We start from the raw sequence: 14,857 nt of genomic DNA, 5'->3' as shown, positions 1-14,857 counted from the left end.
TTTGGATTCAGGTTTTGGAGTCAGTGGGTTCAGGTTTTAGAACATCTATATCAGGCATGGGCAAACTTTGCCCCTCCAGGTGTTTTGGACTACAACTCCCACAATTCCTAACAGCCTACCAGCTGTTAGGAATTGTGTGAGTTGAAGTCCAAAACACCTGGAGGGGCAAAGTTTGCCCCTGCCTGATCTATATCCACTCCTGATGTAGAACACAATCTCTCAGACAAAGGTAGTACCTTTGAGACTAATAGGGATAAAGAAGCTTGTAGGGTAAGCGTCCTGAAACTCATTAGATGCAAGTCATGACAATGCCTTTGAATAAGCCTTCAGAGATAAGGCCATAATCCTCCAAGCCCTGGCCAAATCCTTTGATTTACTATTCTCATTGAGACAAAAAAGCTATGAAGTCAGAGTATGATTCGGATTGGAGATGTTAGTCCTCTAATACAGAGAAAGTAAAAACGGGCATCAAGATGATACCTTTCATTATGCTATGGGATATACTCTGGGGAGCAGCCCTATGCTCAACATCCACTTCACCCCAAATTCTGATGCCTATACAAATGATATGGATCTAAGGAAGACCAAATAGCAAGCATCCTGCTTCAAGTTAAACAAGGTTGGTTCTAAGTTAAACAGGCTGCAATTACAAACAATGCAGTGGATTCGTCCCGCTATTAAAAGCAACTAGGTCATAATTGTTCAAATTAGTTATAACAAGTCACTTTTCTTCTCTTTTCAAGTGTAAAGTTAGCTTTATAGACAACTGGGAATAATTAAAAATCCTCTCAAATTCAGCAAAAAGAATAAGTTTCTGAAACCTCTGTAATGTATTCAAGGGGGACGAGAGCAACATGAAATAAAAATAAAATGAGGAAACACTCAATTTGCAAAGAATCTTTTTTAGAGTGAGTGGGGGGGGAGAATAAGTCAATAGAACTCACACTTAGGAATATATTATAAAATTATTATATGTAATATGGATTTATTTAAAAAGAAATGAAATAAAAACCAAAATTGTATTTTAAATATAGCCATATCATTTTCTTAGCATGGATGGACTAGTTAATCCAATGAAGTTTACATGAACTGAAAACAAGAAAAATATGATAGAAAATGGAACTCATATTATAATTTCTTGTCCCTTTATAAACCAGGCTCTCTTGTGTTCATTTTAGAATTTTATTACATTCATTTAAAATAATTTTTATTTCAAATACAATTATACAGTATATATAGCACAGAGTACATTCGTGTTAAGTATATAAAGTGTGAAAGATTCTGACCAGTCCTGCATGTTAACTTGGAAGTAAGTCTAAATTTGTCTATTTGTGAGGAAAAGGTTGTTTTTAAGATAGAATAATCTTCAAAAATGAATGTAACACTGAGGAGATGGGGAGGCACATGCAGATTTTCAAAATACAAATAAAATATTGATGGAAATAGCAAAAGTTTTGCACAAACTAGATTCCTATAACTAGAATCAAATTAGTGGTTACAATGTTCATATAGTTTTCTGTTATTTCTTCTTCTTCCCAATTAGTTTGTCTTCAATATTTTCTTCAACAATGCCCATACATTCTTCTGTTTTTGTCACATGATGCTTTAAAACAGTAGACCTTATCACATCAATATCACGTCCTAAATGGTCCTTCACGGATGATATAACTGTTGATGGAGATTCAAAATCTACCAAAAAATACCTGGAAAAAAGAAAAACACATTAAAAATCAGAAATATGAAACTTCCCCCTCAATTTTACAAGCATAAAAACAAGGAAAAGCACGATCAAGGACATGGCCAAGATTAAGGCAATCAAAACACTAGCATGACTGAATAATAACATTTTTTGCTGGGGAGCTTGAAGTCACCATTGTTTTCACAAACAGTTGCAATCATGTTTTTTCCCCTTGACCTTCCGACTGCACACATAATGCAGCAGAAGCTCTCATCAATAAGCCCAACTGCTTATCTGTTAACTGTTCCTCAAATGGTTATTTGTGTGGACAAGACATATGGATCCCCACTCACACAGTCCTTGCCACTGGCTTTTGTGCTCCCCTTCAGAGATTAGGAAAGCTTGTTTCTTTGCAGCCAAAATAAATTCAATAACAGCTCCTATAGAGAGGAAGATGAACTAAATATGTGACTGAAATGTGCTGACAACTACATGACTAGCACCCTTTATCATCACTATGGTCTCTGTGGGACTCCGCATATGAGGTTTGGTTGTTGGTTAGTGCCAGAGAAGGATGCTGATGATTTGCCTAATTATTCATCAGCTCTCGCATAAAAATTGAGGGTGTAATATTTTCTGTGAAAACATCGTTATAGAATTCAACTTAAAAAAATAAGGTAATAGTTGGCTTCTAGAGGATATTTTATTATCCTCTAGAAGCCAGAAGAAAATTTTGCATTCTGGGCTGTCATGATACATTTGGGGAAGGCTACCAAACACAGATGGGCACCATCAGAAATCTACAATTATGCACCATAAGCATGTCTCCTGTCAAAATATATCTACTCCAACAAGATATTATGGGTTCTTCCCCACCACACTTTCTCAGCCAAGAAAGTAAGTATGAAAACATGTTCCTGACTGAGAATCAGGAACATTAATCAGCTAATGACCTGTTTCCATCAGCAGAACTTGAGGACACAGGGGCTCCCCTTAGCATTGTATCCCTCGAGCACCTCAAAATCTTCATTTGGAGGTTCAAAAGAAATCTGCAGAACCACTTAGGGGGCTGGCAGTTCTGTAAGTAGGGGGTTAATGCCACTGTATGCAGAAGTCACCTGCATATACAGTCCTATAAAGTTTCTTGGCATTCATTCAGCAGCTCATCATGCCAGACTGAAGAACTCCAGGCCTTTGCCAACACCTGGAAGGAAATATTGTATGTGAAATGGAACAACAAACCTCCAGTGAGCCATTAGAAACAATACAATGTGAGAACAATACTTGAAACTGAGAAGCAGCATGTTGGCAGGGACTTCATTGTTCTTCAGTCGCATTTATAGTACAACTCTCCTCCAACACGTGTTCCAGACAAAGGTTCACAGAGATAAATGTGGAGTTTGTTTCCAAAATGTACCAAATTCAAAAAAAAAACTGAAAAAAAAGTTATAGGTGGCAGAACATTGTTGGCTAAGAGTAGAGTATTATGTACAGATCAAAACTATGTGTCAAATCACTTCAGTACAGGGCTTGAAAAAATGCATTTTATAACAAAAGAATCCATATCTTCAGCATGTTTGTTTAATTCCTGTACAATTTGTTCAAATGGATTTGGTACCTTTTGGAAACAAGCTTCACAAATGGGCATCTGAAAACCTGTACAGAGGAGGTACTATTGATACAACCAAACCTGTGTGGTTTAAGTACACTTTTTATTTCTTTAGAGAGCATTTGAGGGGTCAGACTGCAGGATTTGTAATTAGCCCAGAAAACTGGACATATCTTTGTAATTAAAATCGAACCAATCCACCATAGAGTAGTTCTAGAGACAGCCCACCTGTTCAAAATGTGAAGCCAACAATAAAAACATCTTGCAGCATCCATTACAGCTCATACTGAAATTAATTAAAAATGGCCTGCATCCTGTCAGTTTGAGACGTTGTTCGAAGTGATGCGCTCACCCAATCCCTCCAGGCAACTCGGATGTCTATTCTGTAAAGGCTCTGCATCCAAATGTGTGCCTCCCTGCCTTTACAGAGCACAGGGAAGAAGGCTCTGCAAATCCTCACCAGAAAAAAATGCATCCCGGCTATGTGCCAACAAATCCCAGAAACAAACATTTATTTTTCATGACATATACAAGCATGTTGTTGTTATATGGCTTCAATTGGACCGTAGGGTTTTCTACACAAGAATTATTCAGAGGAAGTTTGTCACTGCTTTTCTCTGAAGCTGAAACGAGTATCATTCCAGGTCGCAAAATGGATTTCCATGGCTAAGCAGGCATTCAAAACCCTGGCCTCCCAGACCCTAAGTACAACACTCAAATCACTACACCACATTGGCTTTACTCACACACAGGCATATTACAATAAGGCTAAGTAGTATTTAATATTTCAATATTTCTTTGAAAGCACCCTTGTGTCTCCAAAGTCTTGGGGAGCACTTTGAAATGAATATCATGTTGACCTCATCTATATCATAGGTAGGTGAATTTGTTGTTGTTTATTCGTTCAGTTGCTTCCCACTCTTCGTGATCTCGTGGACCAGCCCAGGCCAGAGCTCCCTGTCGGCTGTTCCTTCAAGGTCAAGCCAGTTACTTCAAGGATACCATCCATCCATCTTGCCCTTGGTCGCCTCTCTTGCTTTTTCCTTCCATTTCCCCCAGCATCATTCTTTTCTCCAAGCTTTCCTGTCTTCTCATGATGTGGCCAAAGTACTTCATCTTTGCCTCTAATATCCTTCCCTCCAGTGAGCAGTCAGGCTTTATTTCCTGGAGTATGGACTAGTTTGATCTTACTGTGGTCCAAGGCACTCTCAGAATTTTCCTCCAACACCATAGTTCAAAAGTGTCTATCTTCCTTCGCTAAGTTTTCCTTATGGTCCAGCCCGTGCATCCATAGATTACTACGGGGAATACTTTCATTGCTAGCGTGATATCTCTACTCTTTACTATTTTATCGAGATTGGTCATTGCTCTTCTCTCAAGAAGCAAACGTCTTCTGATTTCCTGTCTGCAGTCTGCATCTGCAGTAATCTTTGCACCTAGAAATACAAAGTCTGTCACTGCCTCCATGTTTTGTCCCTCCATTTGCCAGTTATCAATTAGTCTGGTTGCCATAATCTTGGGTTTTTCGATGTTCAATTGCAAGCCAATTTTTGCACTTTCTTATTTCACCAAGAAAAGAGAGAGGCGGATATGTAATAGATTTACATATAAGTGATGCATCAATGATCTATCTGGCAAGGACAAAATTATTTATGAAGACTGGAAGACTCTATTTAGCTATATGAGTACCTCTATACATCATACAATGGCAAATTGAGAAACTATTTTCCTACTGAATAAAGGGGGTCTTCTCCATGGCCTTGGAATTTGTATCATTCAGTCTTAATGAAGCTTTATTACAAAACTGAGCAAGAGTGGAATTCAGAGGATTTTTAAAGGCCCTAATGTATTATTCCTGGAGAGTTTTGATAAATTCACCTAATCCTGACAAAACAATATGATGTAAAATCTCTATGCTCTGAGCCCTCCATGTTTGCATCCTTTGGAAATAATCCTCATATGCTCCCAGCACAAGCCTTTTCGAAAGTTTCATTAAATGTTCTCATTACACCTCTAAATGAGAATGTCAGGGCTGCTTTAAAGAAGAAATGGATTCTATTCTCCCAAAAAGGATAAGTTATAACAATGCTGCTCACAAAAGGCAGACAGTGGAAATTTCCACTGCGGTGAAAGCTGCTGATAACTAGAGGCAAGGGAGGGCGGGGATGAGCCATAGCTAGCTACATTGTCTTTGTTGTGTCTCTCACCAGCCAGAAATTTTATCTACCAATTAAAAAAAAAAACGCAGCAGTTGCAACAAGACTGTTGGATATTATGTAGCATCAGACAACATTTTCAGCATCAGAGCTGGGCCTCAGATCCGATCTTTGTCAATGAAAACAGGGCCTCCTTGAGAATGGACCTTCTTATCCTTTTGTAATTACCCTTTAAGTATGCTGGGGAGGGAGGGAGACATAACAAGAAGAAGGAACGGCTGCAATTCAGGGCTAGAAACACAGCTTATCGTGAGAGGAACAGGTTATTGCACCATCAACATTTGTATTATGTACAATCTAGGAGCTCTACAAACGTACAAATCAGGATCACATTTGCCTTTATTTAAAGGAATGAACAATGAATGGAGATGCTGATACTATAGCTATGGCTTCTCATGTGGGATAGCAAAACCAGGGGTGGTCCTGGAGTTGGGTGATAAGAGAAAGGAAACAAGGTCCAATAATATTTGCAGATGCCACAAAATCCTGGGTTCAAGAAAATGATGTAATAGTGGGTTGCTGTGAATTTTCTGGGCTGTATGGCCATGTTCCAGAAGCATTCCTTCCTGACGTTTCACCCACATCTATGGCAGGCATCCTCAGAGGTTATGAGGTTTGTTGGAAACTAGGCAAGTGGGGTTTATATATCTGTGGAAGGTCCAGGGTGGGAGAAAGAACTCTTGCCTTTATTATTGAATAATAATTATTATTATTATTTATTATTGATTATCTTGAAGGAACATTCACACTTGCCTCAAACAGACAAAGAGTTATTTCTCTCACCCTGGACATTCCGTAGATATATAAAGCCCCTTGCCTAGTTTCCAACAAACCTCACAACTACTGAGGATGCCTGCCATATATGTGGGTGAAACGTCAGGAGAGAATGCTTCTGGAACCATACAGCCATACAGTCTGGAAAACTCCCAGTAACCCAGTGATTAAGGCCATGAAAGCCTTCAACAACACAAATGGTGTAATACATTTGTCATTAGAAGAGATCAGCTGCATCATCACTGTAGAATAAACAAATCAGGAAAATCCCACCAATTCATAGTAGAAATCACAGTTGTTTTTGACATCTGGGTGCTCTTAAACAGAAGTTTAATTTAAATACTGAGAAATAATATTTCCCCCTTGCAAAGGAGCTACAAGTTAAATAAAGATTTTGCTGATTTTTTGTTTCAGATCAAATGAATCGTTTTTAAAAAATGAATGGTTGAATCTTCTAAAATACACAGACCAAGATTCAATTACTCCGACTTTGAATATACGGAACAATTACTCCCAAATGGGAGTTTTAAAAAATTAATCAGCATCAGAGAAGCACCTGGGCCAAAGCTTGCTCTGGAATCACACTGGGAAAAACGTTTTCAGGTGATGGAGTTTGACAGGATGCTCAAGGGAGAATCTGGCTAAGAGAGTGCCCAGAAAATTTCCATCTTTTAAAAAGAGCTAACTTCAGCATTTCATTATGCCATCATAATTTTCAGACTCGGCCACAGATGCCTTAATAAATCATGATGAATACCATGGATTGTGTGGCTGGGGAACGATTAAAATAGCACCTACCACCAGGCAAGAAGCAAAATAAGAATCCCAGAGGTGCTTGGTGCTGGTAGTAAACATTATTAGTAAAGATCAAATGACCCATTTTGTAGCCCCTAAGAAAACCCTATGGAGTCACCATAGGTTAACAGGTAACTTGAAGGCACACAGACATATATAGATGGAATTTTATGCAAACTACAACTGGCTACCTGGAGCAAGGACAAATTCAAATCCCAGCAGTGAAGGAAAGGGGATTTGGGGAGCTGATACAGGACAATGTGACTGGAATTGCTACCATCACTTTCAGGTAGAGCCAAAGTGTCACTGAAGCAGCCCACTTCTGTGCTGTAACACACTCCATTTGACAAGGGGAATCTTCTGAGTGTGTACAATCACCCATCATTCATACTCGGCAGTCTGCAAGCATGCCTTAAACCAATTGTTCTCAACCTGGGGTCCCCAGATGTTTTTGGCCTTCAACTCTCAGAAATTCTAACAGCTGATAAACGGGCTGGGATTTCTGGGAGTTGTAGGCCAAAAACATCTGGGGACCCCAGGCTGAGAGCCACTGTCTTAAACGAAAGACAGTAACCAAAGAAGCAAGCAAAGGTCGGTTGACAGTGCCCCATTAGCGTAATAGAATGACCTTCACTGTCCATAGGACAAAGCTTTTCTATACCAATCCTATTGGCACAATTCAAATACACAGCCATGTTAGTTTTGATCAGTATGTAAATGGATCTTGTAGAACCTTACAGCAACTAAATGTCTTTCTCAGTCTCAAAGGTGGAAAATGCCTTTGAATATTAAGGCTATATATAATATGCCTAATTCCACACAGTTCAATATGGCTTACCCTCAGGCAAATTGGTTTAGGGGTTTTCAGTCTTAGTGAACAACTATGGCTCCAGTATTTCCATACCTGACAGAACACAAGGCCCCATTTGAAAATAAAAGATGCACTCCAATCCAGTTTGCTAAAGTGTTCTTTCTTTTGTTATTTCAGAAGGGATACTTCAGCTCAGAATAAAAGGGCAATGTCCTTGAAAAACACAGCTATATCCATCCGTCAGTATCCACTCATGAAGGTTTCTAGTATCCAATTGAACTAAAGTCTATTTATTTAGCATGTTATCCAACATTTAAAAAAATCTCTTGTGCAAGCAACATAATTTTATGCTAGACATGCATAACCACAACTGATTTTTTATAAAAGGGAGGGGGGGGTGTACACTGTAGGTCCCAAGGGGAAAAGTACAGAACATTTTCAGCCAAATTGTAAAACACTCAAAAAATGTTAGTGTTAACTCAGCTTTCACATGTTCAGTTTTCACATAAGATTTGCCTTTTTTCCATAAACCTTTAGAACAACATACAAGTAGAGAAAGTCCCAATATCGCAGAAGCTGTAATACATTCCTTTATAGGCTTGCCCAACCTTTCTATGCAGAAACATTTTCTCCTGAACAGTGGTTCTCGAAGTATGGTTCTTCATACATTTTGGAGATCAATTCCAAGACTCGTTGTCAATCAGCTATTCTGGCTAAGGCTTGTGTGGATTTGGCGGTCTGAAATATCTGATGAACAAGTAATTGAGGACCATTACTATTGAGAATGTTTCCTTCTGAAAATAAGGAGATGCCACTTGGATCAGACCAAAGATCTCCACTGAGTCTACCACCTCATTTCTTAGATTGACCAAGAAGGCATCCAAAGGAATCCATAACTAGAGGCTCTTTCCTACTCTTGATCCTCTGAAACTGGTATAAATGTATCTTTCATGAATTCCTCCAGATCAACTTCTGAAGCCACTTAATGATCCTGTAGCTGGAAAAAAAGTCCTATCCTGAATAACTTAATCTCGGGTACATAATAACAATTCTGGTGCACTGAATTGTGACCACAATAAGAAGTCAAGTGAATTGCATTACAGGTCTACAGGAATGTTTGTGGGGACTAAATCAAGAACATTCTTCAATACTTAAATATCCAAACACATGCACCTGAGGTAGAACACTTGTTTGGATGAGTTCTCAGGTTTTCTTTTTACAAACAACTTTGACCAACACCATTTCTTTGTCCAAAAACCACTACTATTTTTGTCTGCTGCAAGAAAAATCATAAATGGCTAATGGGTAAAAATGGGGACTACTGTTTACAACATTTTAGGTGTCTAGTTCATAGGCCTTTGGGCCTAATTCTGTGTAAATTCTACACAAAATGTGATCTGAGGTTTTTAATGTTCCTGTCTTTGGAAAGGGGAGGGGGGAGGGTTAAGCTTACTAAAAGCATATGTTGTGTGTAACAAGTTTCATAAATCAAGTGTTCATTCCTTAATCTATATAATTGATGACAGATGTTGAAAAAACCCAATCCAAGAGAAAAAATACAAATCATGGTTCCTATTTCTGCCCAACACATTTAAACAAAAAGTTTATAATGGACACAGGCACAATAGACAGACTGCCCATCAGGTCACACCCATTTGTACCCTAAAATGTCAGGGTGAGAGATTGCAAATTGTTATTTTGATTATTGAATGCAGTCTCTATGCACTCATAGTTGCTTAGCAACATTCCTCCATCCTTGCTGAGGAAGCAGCTCTCTTTCAAAAGATATTCTCAGGGAGTTTATCAGGAACAGCAATAACCCCGTGAGTTCAGCAATTAAAGCACATATTCTGCAGTCCATTCTCACACACAAACAAAGCATTTTAATTTTCAATCGGACAAAGCATTATTTTATGTTTGTCAAGGCGTTTACCTCCAAACAAATAGCTAGAGTTTTGTCCTTTTAACCATGCGCTGTCATCTTTAACCAACATTTTAGAATTAGTCAGTGTATTGGAAGTAGTGGGATCATTGGGTGGGAGTGACCATTAAGTGGAAAAACTACATAAGGAAGTAATGTTTCTGAACAAAGAAAATGAAGTGAACTTGTAAGGCTGCAATTGAGTCTTACAAGGAAACATTCACAACAATATGCTGCATACGTATTGTATGGAGGAGATGACACAATACTGACAGACCAATATAAATAATTCAAAGATGTATATAAATGGATTACTATAATTTAATAATGAATTAAATTGGAACAATGTAATTTTCGGAGTGGAATTAATTAAAATTTGGGATAGAAACAGCCACATTCTTTAGCAGAAAAAGACCATCTATCTAAATGACACTGATTTCTCAATGGAATTTCAAGACCTTTAGCAATCATATTTGGACATGGGCTACAATCCAGAGAACTGATATGTGTACAAGGGGGAAATTGCATGCAGAACTTAGACTGATGATCAGGTGTTCCACTGTGGAGTGGGAAAAGCTGCTGAAACATCAGTTCAAGCTTCAGTTACACACAATGTTTCTGATGAACTCTTGTGACTTCTTTCCACTGCAGCCTTGAACATCTGTTTTTAAAAAATCTATAAAAATCTGATTTGAGCTTCCTTACCCTCCTCTGGTGTGATCCTCGCTATGTGTTGTGATTCGATATGGCAGGGCTCTTTCTCCCAGGTTCTCCAAATTCCTCACCACTGCTCCCCTTTCCATCAAAGCTTCCACTGTGCGTTTCAGTGTTGCGGCTGTCTCCGGCTATAAACAAAAGGAAGAACATTCACAACTTTGTTAATCCAGTCCATTTAATTACACTTAATGCTGATACTTACCTTACTAGAAAATAATCAGGAAGAAATTAGATCCTAAAAGCCAGACTTTTCTCATAATTTCTGACTATATAATGTCAAACATCAAAATTGGTAGTGAATTTGTACATTGTACATTTTCAGACTTGCAGATTCAGGTACTACAAAGGGGTTATCTTTTCTGCTGAAAATTAAGAATAATTGTGCTAAAAACTAGAGTGCAAGACAGAATTATAACAGTGATTTAGAAAAAACAAGACTGGTGGTGTTCCTTAAAAAAGAGGGGACTATTTTAAGATTTGGGATGGAAACTTTAAAATCTAACTCCAAGTTTGAACCAAATAAACCAAAAATTAAGTAAGGTTTCAAGATATGGTGGACAAGAAAGTCCAAAAGCCTGATAGATTCAAGGCCTGCATTTAACATAATTTGACTAGGGGTGGAGCAGGGATGGAATAAACAAATATTATATGACTTTAGGACCTCAAGCCAGAGGATAATGAGAGATATAGTAATAATGGATAAACACAATCACAGAAGACAATAGACAACTGGGCAACATCATATTGTAATTATGATCTTGCCTCTCAGACCCAGAAATTTATACACATTACTGAGGTCACATTACAGGAACATATATATGAGTTTCTCTCCCAATCTGAGAAAAGAATTGTTCAATTTTGGAATCTATGTCTTGTGTTGAAACCATTTGTACCTGAAATAGATTTATATTAAATATACTAATTGCTTAATTTAATAAGACTTAATATCAGTTTATTTAATATAACTACAATTTTATTTAATACAACTATAATCATGGAACACGTTGTGGCATGTAAGCCACGTTAGAGTGACATCTTAAGACAGGAAGATACCAAGGAGGATTATACTTAATTCTATACAAATACAGTATTACACTTCATTTTATATGTGTTTCAGACAGAACCCACTATTTAGATATAGAAATTAGAAGCAGAAATTGTTTATAAAAGTTCCATGAAAGTTCATTTCTTTTCGTGATATGATGATCACCAATCTCAACACTTGAGGAAAATATCCCATATGCTCGAATGCTAAGACTGCAAAGACACTGTACTAATAAGGGAGCATTTCCGAAATAGGCTAATGTCCTGAAGCAGCAATTATAGGATAGGGGTTAATGCTCCCACTCCCCCCCACCAAAAAAAAAACATTTGAAGTGGGTTAAGCACAGAGAAGCAAGCAGAAACAGCACCAAATGTTTTAAAAATGAGAATACAAAATAGGATCTGACCAGTATGTTTTGATTAACATTTGACACTCATTTGACTAACATCAAAGATAAAACTATTGGCTATTAGAAAATGGCCCCTTTGATATATGTAACATGATTCTATGTTTATTTTTATGTATGAGCATTTAAGAAATATTGTGGTATCCAGCAAATATGCACTACCAAGTACAATCAAAGGACAAAAAGCACCACTTTGTTGTCTGGTTTACTTTTAACATTAAGAGTGTTATATATGCAACACACTGCGCCAGCAATTTGGTATATATTGGCATGGAAACTAGGAAAGTGATTATCTGTATCTGTGAATATAAGAGCTAGATTAGAACAAGCAGCTTCATGACTTTCAGCATAAGGAGGATATTAAATTTCTGGTGTACTGGGAAAGTTTGGCTAAAAGAAGGATAAAATAAATTAAGAGGAAGCAGGCTATATTGGATATACAATATAAACAATAGTTTAACACCTCCAGGACTGGATGAAGATACAGCTTGGATGGGAGCATTTCAATCATTCTTTTTGATTTCTCTCTTTCTGTGAAATCTTTACAAGATTTGTGCTTTAATATTAGTATTTGGCACCACTAATGTTTCTAGGTAAGCAACAGATTTTAGCCAACCTATTATGTTACTAACTAGTCTCTTCAGATCTTTTGCTATAGGAATATTCTGCAGCTCATTGAGTTAAATGATAATAAATGGCTTACACATGGAGTGTGGTTACAATATAAACAAAGACATGCCACCTCAATTTGAGTGAATATGCATAGAGGTCACTGGTGAATCTATATCATCAGCTACTTTTTTAATGTGATACTTATCTGAATATTTCTGTATTTGTAATGTTGGCCCTTTAAAAAGAGGTTGATTTGCCATGAGGAGAGAATCAATCTGTATCTGTAGCCATTCATGACACACAGTTTGTTTGATACTTTTTGTACAGTGGATAGGGGAAATTGAATAAAAGCTCTGGGATAGCATATTTGGTATGTCTGCTGCTCTAGTTCTTGGAAATGTGAACAGTGTTTATTTTATAGATCTTTTATTCTTTATTGTAAAACAAATATTTTATGCTACATACTGGTGCTTTCATGACTTCCTTCAGCGGGTATATCATAGCAAATTCAGTGAGACTTTTTGGTGTAAATGTATGTACTTTAAAATGAGCCAATACATTCCAGTATTGCCAGTAACCATTAATTATGAACTTTTAAAATAATACAGGTTAACACCCAAGAGGCATCTGTTAAGAAACATTACTTCTTAAATTACAGCAATGCTGTAGTCAGCTGATGACGTTAAATATTAGCCCCATATTATATGAAAATAATTCATTCCAAATTCGTTAAGCATATGTAACAAAAACGGATTGATCAGGAGGAGGAAGTCAGTGTACTGAGGAGGCTCTGAAGAAAATAATGTGTTTTGATGGTCAACATCTTATTATTCACCTCATGTATGCACTCATTTTCCATGTATTAGTATCTATTAGAGGTTGCATCTCCTTTTTCCAAAATGCTTGCGATCAAAAGTATTTTGGATTTCAGATTTTTCCAGATCTTAGATTATCTATATTTGCATATATGTACATAATGAAATATCTTGAAAATGGCACCCAAGTCTAAACAAGAAATTCTTAATCTTATGTTCCAACTGTACAATGAAATGCACCTTTTCCAAGAAACTCACCACAGCACCCTCAACACGGCCATTTCTAGGATGGTAGATAAGGGGAACAGCAGTTGTGGATCTAGCTACTTTCATTTAGCTCAGTGGTTCTCAACCTGTGGGCCCCCAGATGTTTTGGCCTATAACTCCCAGAAATCCTAACAGCTGGTAAACTGACTGGGATTTCTGGGAGTTGTAGGCCAAAACACCTGGAGACCTACAGGTTGAGAACTACTGCTTTAGTTGGATGCACAAGAATAAGATCCAATGTGATATAGTGGTTTAAGCACTGGATTATGACTGGGAGACCATGGAAGCCAACTGGGTGGCCTTGGGCAAGTAACACTCTCCAAAAATATAGCAAGCCCACTCTAAAACAATCTCGCCCAAAAAAGTCCTCAGTTGCCTTAAGTTGGAAACATCTGAAGATACATCACAGCAAGTGCAACTGCAGGGCCATCCCAAAGACACATAGAGGTATCCGACAGTGACTATCATAGCACATCTAGCTAAAGAAAATAAAAAGAGGCATCCCAACTGATAAACCTCCTCGATAATATAGGAATGGGGACATGGGGGGGGGCTGCAAAGTTTGAGTTTTGACTGGTTAACATCAGAGGTTCTAGTTATGGAGACAAAGCCAGGTGGGACATGTTATGTCTCCTGATATAGAATCCCATTTGCTTGCCCGCCCACCCCCCACCCCCCCACACACACAAAAGCTAGACTACTGTGTTGAAAATGTAAGGGGCTTTCTATAATACCCTGCAGGAGGATGCCTGGGAAAGCCAGTGATAGGATATGTCAAAGAATGGGAATCATACAGCCTTCCAGAGGTTGCTTAACTGCAAATCCTAGAGCTGATGGGAGTTGCATTTTAACAACATCTGGAGGACTGCACAAAATCAAAATCCAAAATACTTATGTTCCCAATCATTTTGCATAAGGGCTACTAAACCTATATTCCCATGATTGTTCTACTGGTAGGAGTAGCTGGGAATCTGAAGTCTTATCTCCAGACCCACCCCTTGGTTTCCATTCTTTCTAACAACCCCTGTATTTGACTTTCCAACTTCTGCACAGGCTTTGGCCTATTCAAGGAGGTTGAAATGTATATCCTAATATTTTATTATGGATTGTCACAACTCAAAATTAAAATATGTTGGTGGTTTTGGTCCTACAAGTTGGAAGGAGGGGGAGAAACTGGTTGGAACAGCTGCC

At 37.9% G+C, this 14,857-nt stretch overlaps 1 protein-coding gene across 1 annotated transcript in view; it reads right to left on the bottom strand.

Moving 5' to 3' along the window:
• Positions 1–1,163: 1,163 nt before the first annotated feature.
• mrps6 (mitochondrial ribosomal protein S6) overlaps positions 1,164–14,857 on the bottom strand; it is a 34,539-nt gene continuing 20,845 nt past the window's right edge. The window contains exons 2-3 of the mRNA XM_008107548.3: positions 10,510–10,649; positions 1,164–1,703 (exon numbers count right to left, since the gene is read on the bottom strand). Coding sequence (XP_008105755.1) covers positions 1,520–1,703; positions 10,510–10,649 — 324 coding nt within the window. The 3' untranslated portion in view covers positions 1,164–1,519. The remainder of the gene's footprint in view (positions 1,704–10,509; positions 10,650–14,857) is intronic.

This window comes from Anolis carolinensis, chromosome 3, assembly GCF_035594765.1.
Source record: "Anolis carolinensis isolate JA03-04 chromosome 3, rAnoCar3.1.pri, whole genome shotgun sequence".
Taxonomy (NCBI): Eukaryota; Metazoa; Chordata; class Lepidosauria; order Squamata; family Dactyloidae; genus Anolis; species Anolis carolinensis.
The sequence above is the reverse complement of the archived record's forward strand: the minus strand, read 5'-3'. Positions and strand labels throughout refer to the sequence as shown.